Here is an 18,244-nt window from a genome sequence, read left to right on the forward strand (position 1 = left end):
TCCCCTCACAAGTTTGGCTTTCAATGATGACAATTTAGTCCCAAATCCTTAAGTGTTTCATTTTAGAAATAGTGACCCCCTTACTAAGGGTAATATTAGACATATGAGATCCATTTTGGGGGGTAAAATTAGGGCTATCAGCAAGTAAAATTAAAAACCCCATTGTTTCGAAAGGTTTCATTATTTCGTTTGAAGGAATCCAGTCAAATTTTTGGAAAAAAATATAAATGGGGAACACAGGTCTCAAATGTGTTAATGTAAATGAGACTTAAAAGTGACCTATAAGATTTACACATGGGTCTGATTCATCAAAGTAATCTGAGGAAAATTGCTTTGAAAAGTCGCCAAATTTTGCTTATTATTAGTGAGTCAGGAGTGTGCTCACCCCTGCTCGTTACTTGATCGAGCCTTGAGCATCCAAGTTTGAAAATGATCGTGTTTCCCATTGACTTCTATTATACTCGGTACTCGAATTGCGTTGGCGCAACCCGACGCTCAATCGAGCAACGAGCGGTATGAACACGCTCGCTCATCACTAATAATTATGCCACAAATCTTAATCCAGTTAGTACCTGAAGTAAAATTTCTAGCAAGGCGCACGCACCTCTTCATGGACTGTCTGATGCCAGCAGAAAACGAGAAAATCACTGGTCTTGATTAGTGAAGAGCGAGCGTGCTCGCCACTGCTAGTTACTCAATTGAGCATCTGGGAGTTCGACCACGACTTGAGTACCGAGTACGAGAATGGAAGTCATTTGGGAAACTTAAGAATTTTTAAACTCCGAGGCCCAATTGAGTAACGAGTTCTGGTGAGCATGCTTGCCCATCACCAGTCTTGATGAATCGAGGTCTATGTCAGCATAGGTACTGGACAATCCTCTTTATCATAGAGTTGTTCATTCAGTCCCATTTCCACAGGTGCAGATTCAGCGCCTTACCATGGTTAAATGCGTGTGGAATGTCCGTGTATGCGTGAGTGAAATAACTGACGTGTGTGTGTTGTCCGTGTGAAATGTACATGTGTGATGCAAAATGTCGTTACTTCATGTCGGAAAACAGAGTAGCGGGATGAGAATGAACTCGGGTGAACTTCACCCGACTTCATTGTCATGCCGCGGCTCTGTCTGTGTGCCGTGTACTGATTAGCGGTCACCTGTGAAGGATTCACCGGTGACCGCTAATCCCCCGAGTGACTGAAGTGTCCCCCCCTCTCTCATACTCACCGATCCCCGATCACCGGCGCTGCACGGCATTCACACTGCTTCGGCGGCTTTTTCTAATTTGAAAAAGCCGGCCGCTCATTAAACAATCTCGTGTTCCCTGCTTTCTCTCCCACCGGCGCCTGTGATTGGTTGCAGTGAGACACGCCCACCACGCTGAGTGACAGCTGTATCACTGCACCCAATCACAGCAGCCGGTGGGCGTGTCTATACTGTGCAGTAAAATAAATAAATAAATAATTAAAAAAAACGGCGTGCGGTCCCCCCCCATTTTAATACCAGCCAGATAAAGCCATACAGCTGAAGGCTGGTATTCTCAGGATGGGGAGCTCCACGTTATGGGGAGCCCCCCACCCTAACAATATCAGTCAGCAGCCGCCCAGAATTGCCGCATACATTATATGTGACAGTTCTGGGACTGTACACGGCTCTTCCCGATTTGCCCTGGTGCGTTGGCAAATCGGGGTAATAAGGAGTTATTGGCAGCCCATAGCTGCCAATAAGTCCTAGATTAATCATGTCAGGCGTCTCCCCGAGATTCCTTCCATGATTAATCTGTAAGTGACAGTTAAAAAACACACACACACACCTGAAAAAATCATTTATTAGAAATAAAAAACACTAACAAAGTCCCTCATCACCAATTTATTAACCCCGACAAAGCCCTCCATGTCCGGCGTAATCCACGGACCTCCAGCGTTGCTTCCAGCTCTGCTGCATGCAGGTGACAGGAGCAGCAGAAGACACCGCCGCTCTTGTCAGCTCCACGCAGCTAATGAGATGAGTAGCGCGATCAACTGCTGTCAGTCAGGTAACTCGCGGCCACCGCTGGATCCAGCGGTGGCCGCGGGTAACCTCAGTGACAGCTCAGCTGATCGCACTACTCACCGCCGCTCCTGTCACCTCCACGCAACAAATGAGGTGAGTAGCGCGATCAGCTGAGCTGTCAGTCAGGTAACTCATGGCCAGCGGTGGCCGCGGGTAACCTCAGTGACAGCAGCTGATCGCGCTACTCATCTCATTAGCTGCGTGGAGCTGACAGGAGTGGCGGTGTCTTCTGCTGCTCCTGTCACCTGCATGCAGCAGAGCTGGAAGCGACGCTGGAGGGCCGTGGATTACGCCGGACATGGAGGGCTTTGTCAGGGTGAATAAATTGGTGGAGCTCCCCATCCTGAGAATACCAGCCTTCAGTCGTATGGCTTTATCTGGCTGGTATTAAAATGGGGGGGGAACTGCACGCCGTTTTTTTAAATTATTTATTTATTTATTTTACTGCACAGTATAGACACGCCCACCGGCTGCTGTGATTGGGTGCAGTGATACAGCTGTCACTCAGCGTGGTGGGCGTGTCTCACTGCAACCAATCACAGGCGCCGGTGGGGGGAGAAAGCAGGGAATACGAGATTGTTTAATGAGCGGCTGGCTTTTTCAAATTAGAAAAAGCCGCCGGAGCAGTGTGAATGCCGTGCAGCGCCGGTGATCGGGGATCGGTGAGTATGAGAGAGGGGGGGACACTTCAGTCACTCGGGGGATTAGCGGTCACCGGTGAATCCTTCACAGGTGACCGCTAATCAGTACACGGCACACAGACAGAGCCGCGCATGACAATGAAGTCGGGTGAAGTTCACCCAAGTTCATTCTCATCCCGCTACTCTGTCTTCCGACATGTAGTAACGACATTTTGCATCACACACGTACATTTCACATGGACAACACACACACATGTCAGTTATTTCACTCACGCACACACGGACAATCCACACGCACATACGGCTAGCATACGGGATACACACGCAGGCCACACATACCATAAAAATGGACCTAAAAAACGGAAAATGGACCCGAAAAACGGCCCGTTTTACACGGACGTGGTTTTCACGGATGTGTGTTTCAGGCCTTAGATGGAGTAGTGTAAACCAACCCACCACTTGATTCTTGAGTAGTAGGAATGAGGTGTTGGAAGTGACAATTAATGCTTCTTTATCTGATGGATGAATCTGGGTTTGGTGAATGCCAGGAGAACGTTTCCTGCCTGACTAACTTGTGCCAACTGTAAAGTTTATTGAATGAGGGATAATGCTATGAGGGTATTTTTTGAGGATTTGGCCTAAGCACCTTAGCTCTATTGGACAGAACTCCTAATAGTTTACAAGTTCCAATAGTTCCAAGACATATTGGACAATTGTATGCTTCTAACTTTGTACAGTGGGGCAAAGTCATGCTGGAACAGAAAAAAGGCCCTTCCACAAAGTCTTGCCAGGTTGGTATTGAAAACCTTGACTTCACTGAGCCTGGATGTCATTTTGGACTGACCTCTTCATAGTGATCGGGAATTGTGAATTATTAGACACACTCAGAGGGTTGTAAAGTTATTTCAGTAATCACAGAGCAGAACAGGGAGTGATACCCCCAGAGACGTGAAATCAAAGACTAATGTAAAACCACTGAGTCTGAACTTAAACTTCAAAAAGAAAGGACCTGAAAGGGAATGTGAGTGATATAAAACATGGAATATTTGTTTTGTCCCATACAGAAATTATTGGGCACAGTTATCAAAGATACTTTCACCCTTATAACTGATGTTCTGGTATGTATTGAGAAGGCCATCATTGGTTCGGACCTATTTTGGTCCAGTTTTCCTTTGATCTACTTGACGTAAGGTTTTAATCCAGTGTATCATAGTATTATAATACTGCTGTGCGCAAACACTTGTTCTTTGCTCCTCTGATCTGGTATGACATGACTGGCATGGTTTTGGGAAGTTCTATGTCACTCCTTTTTTGTCTTTCTATTTTCAGATGACGAGGCTTTCTCCTTTAAATATCAACCAGGAAAACTGCGAGGTAGCGATTATGAGCACATGCTAACAAAGGATGAGTTAGAGGAGGAGCAGCGGTAAGTCCATCCATTCCCAGAACCCCTTGCATGTCATGCACTAATCTCTGCTCCGATTCATAGCCATATACCATTTCATTAGTTTTTGTAGAGCCTTCTATGTCATACTGACTGGTAACCCTGTACAAGAGCTTGCAATCAACTTGAACACTGGTGGGTTTGCAGCCATTCATTCACACATATGTCCCTGAATAATACATATCAGTAAATATCTATGCTGAGTGGTACATTAAGGCTATGTGCACACTGAGTCTTTTTGAAGTGGTAACTGAGCGGAAACTCACATGTTTTTGAGTTATGAGTTTTTGAAGAGAGTTTGGAGAGTTTCCACTTATTTTCTGCTCCAAATCTTACCGTAAGACTCACCAAATAAGTCCTATTTACCTGCCCATATTAGTCCATGGCTTGTCTAATGGTAGCCATTGATTGATATGGGTCTATACCAAGCCTCCTATTTTACAATGGCACACATGGGCCATTTGTTCCTTTCCATATGTTCCTTTCCATACAATATTCCAGATTATTGCATACCTATGATGCTGATGCTGAGCCCTTTGAGACTGTTTGCCTAGTGGTAGTCTATGAATGCAGTTATTATGTGACTAGAAAAGTATTTAGGCTACCAATTTACAATTTTCTTTGTGAATTGGATACAATAAAATAGGGGCTTTATAACACGGCTGTTGGGTGCATGGAGAGATAGACCCCAAATGAAGATGCCACATCCCCTATTTAGTGGGTAATGTGAATATATACTGTCACCTCAGATAAAAAACTGACCAAAGAGTAAAGTCATTTGGGCTAGGCTCTTTCTCGAATAGGTCTTATACATTTCCTATGGGGCTCCCTTCTATAAGTTATTCTATGGCTGTAACAATGATATTCCATAATTGTGATGTCCATTAATATGTGTGTGATTTGTGCACCCGATGAGATGCTCAGCATTGTGGTAAGCATCATGCATTTGCCTTTCAGGATTGAGTTGACCTCTGATCTCACATCCCTGTAACACGTACGGTGCCCATGCACTGTTACATGTGGTAAGACGTTACAACCCATGTGTTAGTAATTAGCCTCCAGTTAAACTCATTAACGTGTCTGTTACATAACCCTGTATCCCCTCACCCTCCATTTATGCCCATCACTACTATACCTCTACCATTGGAAATGCTAAAGGTTCTCATTTTTTAAAGCTAAATACTTGCCACAAGGCTTACTGAATCTACCTTCGACACGGTACGCTTCTGGCAATTTCCTTCTTAATCTTATTATGGGAATCAGTCACTTTGAATTATGTTAATTTCCGTGTAGATACCATCTGCAGAATAGATTCCTTTTTTAGTGAATAGTGAATGGTACCCGGACAAATAAACATATCTGTTGTGAAATCTACCAACCCTGTGTACGTGGACCATAGTTGGCCGCCATTTAACATAGCATTTAGTGGCTAAACGCATACAGCGGGATTAATAAGTGATGCTTTATCGCCCCCAAGTGTTTACTATGCATCACTACACAAAAATTTTATTACACAAATATTATGAAGAAATCAAAGAGAACCTTTACCACTTCAGTGCCCTACTCAATACCCTTGCAACCCATCCCAATGAGCGAGGTATTCTAGTGATTTACCTATTTTTAATTGTTACAATTAATTTTGTTTTTAGATTGATTATGTACACTATTATAGCAGAGGCTAAATCACCATCAGGCCATCAATCACAATGTGCACAGTGTAATCTAATGCATTGCATGGAGAAGACAACAATCTTGACACATCACATTTCACACTATTGCTTGGTGGTGTGATTCTATTCCGTACGCAAAGGTGACATAGTTGGCTTTTGGGAAAGTCTTGTTGTAGATGAGTGGCGTAGGTACGGGACCTGCAGAGGTACATAAACCATGAGCCATCAGCCCGTCTGCGCACCTGTCAGAAGTAGTAGAAGTGTATTTGGTAGTTTGGGGGCCTGTACATAAACTATGAGCCATCGGCCCCGTCTGCCAACCTGAAGAAGATGTGTGTAAGAAGTAGTAGAAGTGTATTTGGTAGTTTGAGGGCCTGTCCATAAACTATGAGCCATCGGTCCCATCTGCCTACCTGAAGAAGATGTGTGTAAGAAGTAGTGTAAGTGTATTTGGTAGTTTGGGGGCCTGGACAAAAAACGTAAGCCATCGGCCCCTATGCCAACATGAAGATGTGTGTAAGAAGTAGTATAAGTGGACTTGGTAGTTTGGGGGCCTAGACTTGATGCAAATTTTGCATAAGGGTTTAAGTGCTTCAAACTATGTCTTTACTTGTGACATAATTAATCCTGAATTTAGATTTTATGATGAATATACAGTATATAGATCTAGCACAGTGTCACAGTCTGCTATTTACATCTTTAGTACAATAGTCTTGAATGAAGCATTGAGCTTCTCCTGGGTGTGGCTTTGCAAAAGTCCTCCATTGTGACAATCATTAGGAGTCCTGATAGTAGGACCCATGGTGATGTCACCATTTACATCTAAAGATGATAGTGGACAGGGTTATAACGTGCTTAGACTGGAATGCCCCTTTAAGGTGGCCACACACCTGCATCAACTTTCAGCCAAACCCTTTTTTGACAGATTGCTATTCCTCCCTACCTGGTTTGACTGATCAAGCTAGGGTGTGAGACACTTTTGGGGGCCTTCTTATTTCTCTTGAAGATAAAGGATTAGGCTTGATAAAAATCCACCATGTCCGATCCTTTTCCCCCCAATATCTTCCATCAGTAGAAGGTCTGCATACCCCCATACGCTTAAGATAGTTGGCCAATCCCATTGAAACCAAAAGGTTTTGCTAATGTTGCTTTTATATGTTTGGGCACCTTTTAAACCTTTCTTCATTCACCTAATTCTCTGCCGAGATCTGATGATCATTGAATGTTAGAGAACTAAAATCATGAAGACTTATCATTTGCAGCTGCTGATTATAACTGCTGTTACTAAATAGCCATACAAACATGATCATTATACAAACCCAATTAAAAAAAAGTCGGGACACTGTGTAAAATGTAAAGAAAACAAGAATGCGATGATTTGGAAATCTTTTAGCCATATTTTATTCACCACAGAACATAGCACATAGATCAGAAGGTGAAAGGTAGACATGTTTCCATTTTATTTAAAAAAATTAACTTCTTTAGAAATGAATGGCAACAAGACATCTCAAAAAAGTTGGGACCAGGCCATGTTCATCATTGTTTAGCAACCACTCTTCTTTTGAGAACAATCCGTATACGTCTGGGAAGTCTTGGGAGAGGAATGTTGACCCATACTTGTCTGATGTAGGATTCTAGTTGCTCAACAGTCCTGGATTTTCTGTATCGGATTTTTTATTTTTATATTATTTTTATTGGTGAAAGGTCTGGTCTGCAGGCAGCAAGTTTATCAACCAAACTCTTCTCAGAATCCATGCTGTTGCGATGGATGAAATATGAGGTTTGGTATTACTTTGCTTAAATATGCAAGGCCTTCCCTGAAATAGCCGTTGTCCAGATGGGAGCAAATGTTATGCTATAATGCTATATTTAATGCTCAGCATTGATAGGGCCTTTAAAAATGTTCAAGCTTTCCATGCCATAAGCACTAGTTATCTCCATGCCATGAAAGATGTAAGCTTGTGGACTGTGCACTGATAACAAGCTGGATGGTCCCTCTCCTTTTGAGTCTGCAGGACACTGCATCCGTGATTTCCAAGAACAATTTCAAATTTGGATTCATCTGACCACAAAACAATCTTCTGTTGTAACTCAGTCAATTTTAAATGAGCTTTGGCCCAGAAAAGATGGCATCATTTCTGGATTGTGTTGATGGCTTCTACTTTGCATGATGGAGTTTTAACTTTCATTCATGGATTGCAAACTGTGTTCACAGACAGTGATTTCTGGAAGTATTTCTGAGCTTCAGTGCAGTGATTTGCAGGACTTAATCATGCCTGGTTTTAATGCAGTGCTGCCCACAGGTGTCCAGTATTGCCTGTCAGCCTTATCCTTTGTGCACATGGATTTCTACAGAAAATCAAATTGTCTCTCCAGTAAAGGAGACAAACTCTAGCACAGCGCCACCTATTGGAAGTAGCGATCCTAAAAGTCACAAGTGGATTTTTGACAATCCTTTGCAATATGACTCAGGATATATAAGCCAGATCAGAATCCCAATTTGCAGACACGGTGTTTCGGGGTGCTTGCCCCTCGTCAGTGCAAAGTATGGGGGTGTCTGATCTGGCTCATGAGAAAGCTATGTGGGGACCACGGGGGAACACTATTCTCCTTAAGGAGACTTTGCAAGCCAGTCTGGCTGCCAGGTAAGGGGACTTATAGCTGCAATGCCCCTAAAATTCCACGGGGGAACACTATTCTCCTTAAGGAGACTTTGCAAGCCAGTCTGGCTGCCAGGTAAGGGGACTTATAGCTGCAATGCCCCTCTGGGAAATATTCAAATTGTCTCTCCAGTAAAGGAGACAAACTCTAGCACAGCGCCACCTATTGGAAGTAGCGATCCTAAAAGTCACAAGTGGATTTTTGACAATCCTTTGCAATATGACTCAGGATATATAAGCCAGATCAGAATCCCAATTTGCAGACACGGTGTTTCGGGGTGCTTGCCCCTCGTCAGTGCAAAGTATGGGGGTGTCTGATCTGGCTCATGAGAAAGCTATGTGGGGACCACGGGGGAACACTATTCTCCTTAAGGAGACTTTGCAAGCCAGTCTGGCTGCCAGGTAAGGGGACTTATAGCTGCAATGCCCCTAAAATTCCACGGGGGAACACTATTCTCCTTAAGGAGACTTTGCAAGCCAGTCTGGCTGCCAGGTAAGGGGACTTATAGCTGCAATGCCCCTCTGGGAAATATTCAAATTGTCTCTCCAGTAAAGGAGACAAACTCTAGCACAGCGCCACCTATTGGAAGTAGCGATCCTAAAAGTCACAAGTGGATTTTTGACAATCCTTTGCAATATGACTCAGGATATATAAGCCAGATCAGAATCCCAATTTGCAGACACGGTGTTTCGGGGTGCTTGCCCCTCGTCAGTGCAAAGTATGGGGGTGTCTGATCTGGCTCATGAGAAAGCTATGTGGGGACCACGGGGGAACACTATTCTCCTTAAGGAGACTTTGCAAGCCAGTCTGGCTGCCAGGTAAGGGGACTTATAGCTGCAATGCCCCTAAAATTCCACGGGGGAACACTATTCTCCTTAAGGAGACTTTGCAAGCCAGTCTGGCTGCCAGGTAAGGGGACTTATAGCTGCAATGCCCCTCTGGGAAATATTCAAATTGTCTCTCCAGTAAAGGAGACAAACTCTAGCACAGCGCCACCTATTGGAAGTAGCGATCCTAAAAGTCACAAGTGGATTTTTGACAATCCTTTGCAATATGACTCAGGATATATAAGCCAGATCAGAATCCCAATTTGCAGACACGGTGTTTCGGGGTGCTTGCCCCTCGTCAGTGCAAAGTATGGGGGTGTCTGATCTGGCTCATGAGAAAGCTATGTGGGGACCACGGGGGAACACTATTCTCCTTAAGGAGACTTTGCAAGCCAGTCTGGCTGCCAGGTAAGGGGACTTATAGCTGCAATGCCCCTAAAATTCCACGGGGGAACACTATTCTCCTTAAGGAGACTTTGCAAGCCAGTCTGGCTGCCAGGTGAGGGGACTTATAGCTGCAATGCCCCTCTGGGAAATATTCAAATTGTCTCTCCAGTAAAGGAGACAAACTCTAGCACAGCGCCACCTATTGGAAGTAGCGATCCTAAAAGTCTCAAGTGGATTTTTGACAATCCTTTGCAATATGACTCAGGATATATAAGCCAGATCAGAATCCCAATTTGCAGACACGGTGTTTCGGGGTGCTTGCCCCTCGTCAGTGCAAAGTATGGGGGTGTCTGATCTGGCTCATGAGAAAGCTATGTGGGGACCACAGGGGAACACTATTCTCCTTAAGGAGACTTTGCAAGCCAGTCTGGCTGCCAGGTAAGGGGACTTATAGCTGCAATGCCCCTAAAATTCCACGGGGGAACACTATTCTCCTTAAGGAGACTTTGCAAGCCAGTCTGGCTGCCAGGTAAGGGGACTTATAGCTGCAATGCCCCTCTGGGAAATATTCAAATTGTCTCTCCAGTAAAGGAGACAAACTCTAGCACAGCGCCACCTATTGGAAGTAGCGATCCTAAAAGTCACAAGTGGATTTTTGACAATCCTTTGCAATATGACTCAGGATATATAAGCCAGATCAGAATCCCAATTTGCAGACACGGTGTTTCGGGGTGCTTGCCCCTCGTCAGTGCAAAGTATGGGGGTGTCTGATCTGGCTCATGAGAAAGCTATGTGGGGACCACGGGGGAACACTATTCTCCTTAAGGAGACTTTGCAAGCCAGTCTGGCTGCCAGGTAAGGGGACTTATAGCTGCAATGCCCCTAAAATTCCACGGGGGAACACTATTCTCCTTAAGGAGACTCTGCAAGCCAGTCTGGCTGCCAGGTAAGGGGACTTATAGCTGCAATGCCCCTCTGGGAAATATTCAAATTGTCTCTCCAGTAAAGGAGACAAACTCTAGCACAGCACCACCTATTGGAAGTAGCGATCCTAAAAGTCACAAGTGGATTTTTGACAATCCTTTGCAATATGACTCAGGATATATAAGCCAGATCAGAATCCCAATTTGCAGACACGGTGTTTCGGGGTGCTTGCCCCTCGTCAGTGCAAAGTATGGGGGTGTCTGATCTGGCTCATGAGAAAGCTATGTGGGGACCACGGGGGAACACTATTCTCCTTAAGGAGACTTTGCAAGCCAGTCTGGCTGCCAGGTAAGGGGACTTATAGCTGCAATGCCCCTAAAATTCCACGGGGGAACACTATTCTCCTTAAGGAGACTTTGCAAGCCAGTCTGGCTGCCAGGTGAGGGGACTTATAGCTGCAATGCCCCTCTGGGAAATATTCAAATTGTCTCTCCAGTAAAGGAGACAAACTCTAGCACAGCGCCACCTATTGGAAGTAGCGATCCTAAAAGTCACAAGTGGATTTTTGACAATCCTTTGCAATATGACTCAGGATATATAAGCCAGATCAGAATCCCAATTTGCAGACACGGTGTTTCGGGGTGCTTGCCCCTCGTCAGTGCAAAGTATGGGGGTGTCTGATCTGGCTCATGAGAAAGCTATGTGGGGACCACGGGGGAACACTATTCTCCTTAAGGAGACTTTGCAAGCCAGTCTGGCTGCCAGGTAAGGGGACTTATAGCTGCAATGCCCCTAAAATTCCACGGGGGAACACTATTCTCCTTAAGGAGACTTTGCAAGCCAGTCTGGCTGCCAGGTAAGGGGACTTATAGCTGCAATGCCCCTCTGGGAAATATTCAAATTGTCTCTCCAGTAAAGGAGACAAACTCTAGCACAGCGCCACCTATTGGAAGTAGCGATCCTAAAAGTCACAAGTGGATTTTTGACAATCCTTTGCAATATGACTCAGGATATATAAGCCAGATCAGAATCCCAATTTGCAGACACGGTGTTTCGGGGTGCTTGCCCCTCGTCAGTGCAAAGTATGGGGGTGTCTGATCTGGCTCATGAGAAAGCTATGTGGGGACCACGGGGGAACACTATTCTCCTTAAGGAGACTTTGCAAGCCAGTCTGGCTGCCAGGTAAGGGGACTTATAGCTGCAATGCCCCTAAAATTCCACGGGGGAACACTATTCTCCTTAAGGAGACTTTGCAAGCCAGTCTGGCTGCCAGGTAAGGGGACTTATAGCTGCAATGCCCCTCTGGGAAATATTCAAATTGTCTCTCCAGTAAAGGAGACAAACTCTAGCACAGCGCCACCTATTGGAAGTAGCGATCCTAAAAGTCACAAGTGGATTTTTGACAATCCTTTGCAATATGACTCAGGATATATAAGCCAGATCAGAATCCCAATTTGCAGACACGGTGTTTCGGGGTGCTTGCCCCTCGTCAGTGCAAAGTATGGGGGTGTCTGATCTGGCTCATGAGAAAGCTATGTGGGGACCACGGGGGAACACTATTCTCCTTAAGGAGACTTTGCAAGCCAGTCTGGCTGCCAGGTAAGGGGACTTATAGCTGCAATGCCCCTAAAATTCCACGGGGGAACACTATTCTCCTTAAGGAGACTTTGCAAGCCAGTCTGGCTGCCAGGTAAGGGGACTTATAGCTGCAATGCCCCTCTGGGAAATATTCAAATTGTCTCTCCAGTAAAGGAGACAAACTCTAGCACAGCGCCACCTATTGGAAGTAGCGATCCTAAAAGTCACAAGTGGATTTTTGACAATCCTTTGCAATATGACTCAGGATATATAAGCCAGATCAGAATCCCAATTTGCAGACACGGTGTTTCGGGGTGCTTGCCCCTCGTCAGTGCAAAGTATGGGGGTGTCTGATCTGGCTCATGAGAAAGCTATGTGGGGACCACGGGGGAACACTATTCTCCTTAAGGAGACTTTGCAAGCCAGTCTGGCTGCCAGGTAAGGGGACTTATAGCTGCAATGCCCCTAAAATTCCACGGGGGAACACTATTCTCCTTAAGGAGACTTTGCAAGCCAGTCTGGCTGCCAGGTAAGGGGACTTATAGCTGCAATGCCCCTCTGGGAAATATTCAAATTGTCTCTCCAGTAAAGGAGACAAACTCTAGCACAGCGCCACCTATTGGAAGTAGCGATCCTAAAAGTCACAAGTGGATTTTTGACAATCCTTTGCAATATGACTCAGGATATATAAGCCAGATCAGAATCCCAATTTGCAGACACGGTGTTTCGGGGTGCTTGCCCCTCGTCAGTGCAAAGTATGGGGGTGTCTGATCTGGCTCATGAGAAAGCTATGTGGGGACCACGGGGGAACACTATTCTCCTTAAGGAGACTTTGCAAGCCAGTCTGGCTGCCAGGTAAGGGGACTTATAGCTGCAATGCCCCTAAAATTCCACGGGGGAACACTATTCTCCTTAAGGAGACTTTGCAAGCCAGTCTGGCTGCCAGGTAAGGGGACTTATAGCTGCAATGCCCCTCTGGGAAATATTCAAATTGTCTCTCCAGTAAAGGAGACAAACTCTAGCACAGCGCCACCTATTGGAAGTAGCGATCCTAAAAGTCACAAGTGGATTTTTGACAATCCTTTGCAATATGACTCAGGATATATAAGCCAGATCAGAATCCCAATTTGCAGACACGGTGTTTCGGGGTGCTTGCCCCTCGTCAGTGCAAAGTATGGGGGTGTCTGATCTGGCTCATGAGAAAGCTATGTGGGGACCACGGGGGAACACTATTCTCCTTAAGGAGACTTTGCAAGCCAGTCTGGCTGCCAGGTAAGGGGACTTATAGCTGCAATGCCCCTAAAATTCCACGGGGGAACACTATTCTCCTTAAGGAGACTTTGCAAGCCAGTCTGGCTTACTCTGGCTTACTCTCGTCACACCGGACTTGTCAACCATCTCCTGCATGACTCTTCCATTTCTTCCAATCAGCTTCTTAACCAGTTCTCTGGGCACTTGTGTGACCTCCTCCAGAATTTTTTGATAATATATTGTACTAAATCTGCTGGGACATTTAAAGCCTTTGCAATTTTACTTTGAGGGACATTTTTTTTAAATTGTTCCACAATTTTTGGATTAATTTGGTTACAGATTGGTGACTCTCTTTGCTTTTGAGAGTCTCTGCCTCTCAAACATGCTCTTTTTATACAGTCTTTTGCCTGAGTTGAAAATTGACCCTTCAGCTATAATAGTACCTCTTAGCTTTCCAGCATTATGTTAACCCTCTCCCACCTTCTTTAAGATGTGTTGCTGCCATCAATTTCTAATCAGTTAGCACCACCATTGAGAAAATAAAGCATTAGAGGGACTGTTCACTATCTGGACAAGGGGGAAACATATTTAAAAATAGGGTAACCAGCTAGGGGGCAATCTGTTTAAACAGTTGCCATTGAAAACATTGGGCGAATTGTGTAATGCATGGGTCTACTAGGTCCTGACAGCTAATTGATGGACGCTCATCACACAAAAAGGAATAGGAAAGATACTACTAAAGGTAATAGGAAAAGTACTGTCTTGGAGTGCAACTGTTGCAATCATTGAGCTTTTCAAGGGCTTTAGGTGCTCTATGCCTGAAATCAAATTGGATCATATAACTTTGGTACTATTCTCCCCGTTTCAGTGCCTATTCATGAGTAAAGACTGGGAAAAATTGTAGAACAGGAGCTTATCCAATTGATTTCTGTCTCAAGGCTGTTGTACCGGACACAAAACTTGCATCTAAATTCTTCGTATTGTGAACGTTGCTTACCGCAACCCGGGGGTTTTACTCGCTTGCAGCGGTGCAGGGTAGCTTAGGCATACACAGGTAACACAGTCTCTCTCAAAAATGCAGCAGTTTATTAGTAACCAACATAAACTGCCCTTCCAAAACACAATGAAGCCTCTCCTGGCTTAAAGGAAAATATAACATCCACATACCGTGGGCTTCCAGTCCAATTAAGTGTCCATAGTGGATTCTCCACACTCTGGCTCCAGCCAGCGAACACAAGTCACTGTGGTGCTTCCTGCAGCCTCCAGCCCTCTCCAGCCAGGCTGCAGTATTTTTCCCCATTCATCACCGGGACTGATTTCCAGGAGTCTCTCTTCAGTCTTCACACAGACTGAGATCTCCAGCACACATCCTCCATGTGCAGCACTCTCAGGCTTCCCCCTGTTTCTAAAACTAACAGTCTCTTAAAACCCAACCGGATACACCCACAGGTGGAGGTATGTGATTCTCCAGCTCTGTCCATCACACTGGTCACAGTTTAAAGGGAACCTAACCCTTAATTACAACCCAAGTTCTGTGGAACTACAAGTCCCACAGTCACACCTTCAGTTCAATATCACAGGGGGATCCTTCTCCACTGCGACCATCCACAACATTGGTGGTCGCTACCTCACATATCCCCCCCCCTCTGTTCAAACTTGTAGGGTTGAACATTTGATAACCCACAGGGGCCCTGAGACAGGGCATTAGTGTTACCTTGCCCTACAAGTTGAAAGGGCCCTCTCTGATAAATTTGAGCTTTAGCTCCTGACAGAAAGTCGGTCATTGTCACCAGACTCGTCTCAGTCAACCTCCTTGTCTGGTACGCCCCCCGGTCAGACCTATCTCTCCATGACTGTCTCCAACGGCTAGTGTAGTAGCGAAAGTCTCTTCCAGTCGAAACTACTGTCTGGTCTGACTCTGAGCTATCTAATCCACTAGAAGGGCTACTGTCTGGGCACCTCAGCACTGAGCGGATAGACGATCTGCTATATCTAGACCGTCTGCATTCTCTTTTTGCAGATATACTATGGCTTGTTCTGCCATGGCGTCTTCGGTTGTCATCGCTCTGTTGGTGTGTTCTTTCAAGACCATCCTTCGCTGTAGATACATCACTCCCTTCATCCATTCCTTTGGAGTTTAGAGTAGAGGACTTGGACCATTCAGAGTCTATGCTATAGCCCAAAGTGTAGTTAGGTCTTCCATGACCTTGGTTCCTTTCATTATAGGACCTACTTTCTGTGCTAACTGAAGCAACCCCTTTATCAGGTGGGCAACCCTTCTCCTGGCCCCAGCCTGAAAGCGGTCTCCACCTCATACCCACTTGATGGAGTTGTTCTGCAATATTCTGCCTTTTTAGGTTCAACTGCCTTAGTTCTTCCAGGTAACCCAGGCGGTACTCTAGGAGGACTCGTACATTTTCAACACACTCCTTTGTTCCCACAATGACACATGGAACCATACCGACTTCACAGAGTATCTTGGCTTCATTATGAATATTAATTCTTACTCTCGTCACACCGGACTTGTCAACCATCTCCTGCATGACTCTTCCATTTCTTCCAATCAGCTTCTTAACCAGTTCTCTGGGCACTTGTGTGACCTCCTCCACAAACTCCAACAACTTCCGAGCTGTCTTGACTGCTCCTGCAGTTTTCCCATAGATTCGGAATGTTCCACTGTTTTTTTCCAATTCAATAGCTGTAATACCTGGAACCTTCCTGGCTTGCTGAATGTTACTTCTCAGCGCTCTTATTGCAAGCCCAATTAATGGTTTCTTCACAACCACCACTTCCTGAAACGCTGCGGTGAGCCGCTTCATATGCTCCAATCGTCTGGTGTCTTCTTCCATCTTTGTAGAGATGAGCCACTTCGTGCGAAGACACTGTAGGTGCATGCCACTCAGGATAGCCATCCGCTTCTTTGTGACATCACTTACAGAGCACACCAGCAACCGACAAGACTCTGGGGCAAAGTACACTTTATAGGCTCTTACGGCCGTCTTGAATTTTTCATGTACTGCCTCACTGGCACAGGCTTTTCTCAAGTCTGCAGGGACTTCTACCATGCACGTAAAGACTGGCTGAATTTCTTTACCTGTAAGGCCATCGGACCGTTCCTTGGGTCTTCCATATCCATCCTCTTTTCTTATCACAGGCTCCACCTTTGGAGTTGCATTCTCCTCAGGTTTTTCCATAGCCTCAGAGCCTTTGAATTTTTCCTCATCTTTGGCCTCAAGATTCTCAATCTTCTGTACCAAGTCCATCTTTATGGCCTCCATCTTGGTCTTACCAGTAAGTTCAGTTAAGCTCTCAGCTGCTGATGGGACTTCTGGGCTAGATTTCCCTACTTTAAGGGTTCTCTCAATTTCTGCAGCTTCAGCCATCTCTTGGGACTCTGCAGCATCTCCCTCAATTTCCTCTTGATTCTCTGCAACTTCAGAGGCTTTCTTGCACTCCATACCTTCAACCTCAGATTCTCTGGGGTCTACAACAGCTTTTGTGCCGTTTGCACTATTATTCACCCCAGCACTGGGTGGATCACTGGTCTGCTCACCATGACCTTTGTGGATTTTTCCTCCACCAACAGCCTCCAGGATTTCTTCTCCTGTAGTATTTTCACTCAACAGACCATCAGCTTCACACCAGGAAATCATAGGGGACATCACCAATACTGTTTTGGTCGGCTCCTTTTTTGCACTTTCAACCTGCTGATTTCTGTCGTTACAGTGTGTCTGTTCAGTTTCTGACTCTTTCTTTTTCAGGATTTCACTGTCTGACTCTACATTAGCGGTTGCTACTGTCAACGTGCCTTCCTCAACCTTCTCTCCCCACTCAGACGATATACATTGCACTACCCCTCGGCGCTTATTACGTCTTCGGCGTCGAGAGGAGATTTTATCTTTCTCAACTGTCTGTACCTCACTGTACTCAGTCGTCAGGTTACTAGAGTCAGTGTCACTCCCCCTGGTGTCCTGGACTAACAAGCCCTCACTTAACCAAGTGTTGAACCCCCTGTCTGGAGCTCTCCCATTTTTAACGGTCTTCCCTTTATTACACAATATCATACTACTAGGAACACTTTCAGCCTCCCGCTGTGATAGGGCTTCCTTTGAGCCTTTCCGGCTTTTACACAAGCAGCTGGCCATTTCTGCCATCGACCACAAGTCCTCAAAAAAATTAAAGTCCCGGCCTATTATAATGGGATGCGGTAAGTCAGGCACTACCCCAACATTAACGGATCCAAACACCCCATCCGTCTCAACGACCACTCGGGACCGTGGATACTCTCCAATGTTCCCATGTCTGCAGCGGGCTTCCATCCTTCCAAGAATCGGGTAGGTATCGAGCGTGGCCCTCACCAGGGACACCAAGCTCACCGAGTCTACCAGCCCAGTCACACATTTGCCATCAACTTCCACAGAACACAGACGTGACTTCTCGTCAGCCGAGCAGTCTGTACCGCAGACCGGACACGAATAGCATGAACACCATTGTCCTTGGCTACTGTCCATTGGTGCCACTACACCTTCGGATTTGGGATGCTCCGCCCCTTTTCGTGTCACCACCGTTTTCTGGGACCCCGCCCCCTTTTGGGTAACCACCCCTTTCCGGGCCTCTGTCCCCGTTTGGGTAACCGCCCCTTTCCGGGACTCCGCCCCCTTTTGAGCGACTACCCCTTTCCGGGCCTCTGTCCCCTTTTGGCTAACCACCCCTTTCTGGGACTCCGCCTCCTTTTGGGGTTTCTGTGGCTTCCTTGCATTTCTAGAAATCCCATCCACTGTGCTTGTACTGTACATCGCAGTGTTTTGGTGCA

General features: G+C 45.7%; 1 protein-coding gene across 4 annotated transcripts in view; it reads left to right on the forward strand.

Annotated features, from left to right (window-relative positions):
- Window positions 1-18,244, forward strand: part of MXRA7 (matrix remodeling associated 7) — an 81,520-nt gene that overhangs the window by 42,118 nt on the left and 21,158 nt on the right. For 2 of the 4 annotated variants that reach the window (XM_075349556.1, XM_075349557.1), the window contains exon 3: window positions 4,019-4,115. In XM_075349556.1, the coding sequence (XP_075205671.1) occupies window positions 4,019-4,115 (97 nt within the window). Of the gene's footprint in view, window positions 1-4,018; window positions 4,120-5,090; window positions 5,156-18,244 lie in introns of those variants that run through there. The other 2 variants (XM_075349558.1, XM_075349559.1) reach the window with 2 other exon arrangements.

This window comes from Anomaloglossus baeobatrachus, chromosome 5 (assembly GCF_048569485.1).
Source record: "Anomaloglossus baeobatrachus isolate aAnoBae1 chromosome 5, aAnoBae1.hap1, whole genome shotgun sequence".
Classification (NCBI taxonomy): domain Eukaryota; kingdom Metazoa; phylum Chordata; class Amphibia; order Anura; family Aromobatidae; genus Anomaloglossus; species Anomaloglossus baeobatrachus.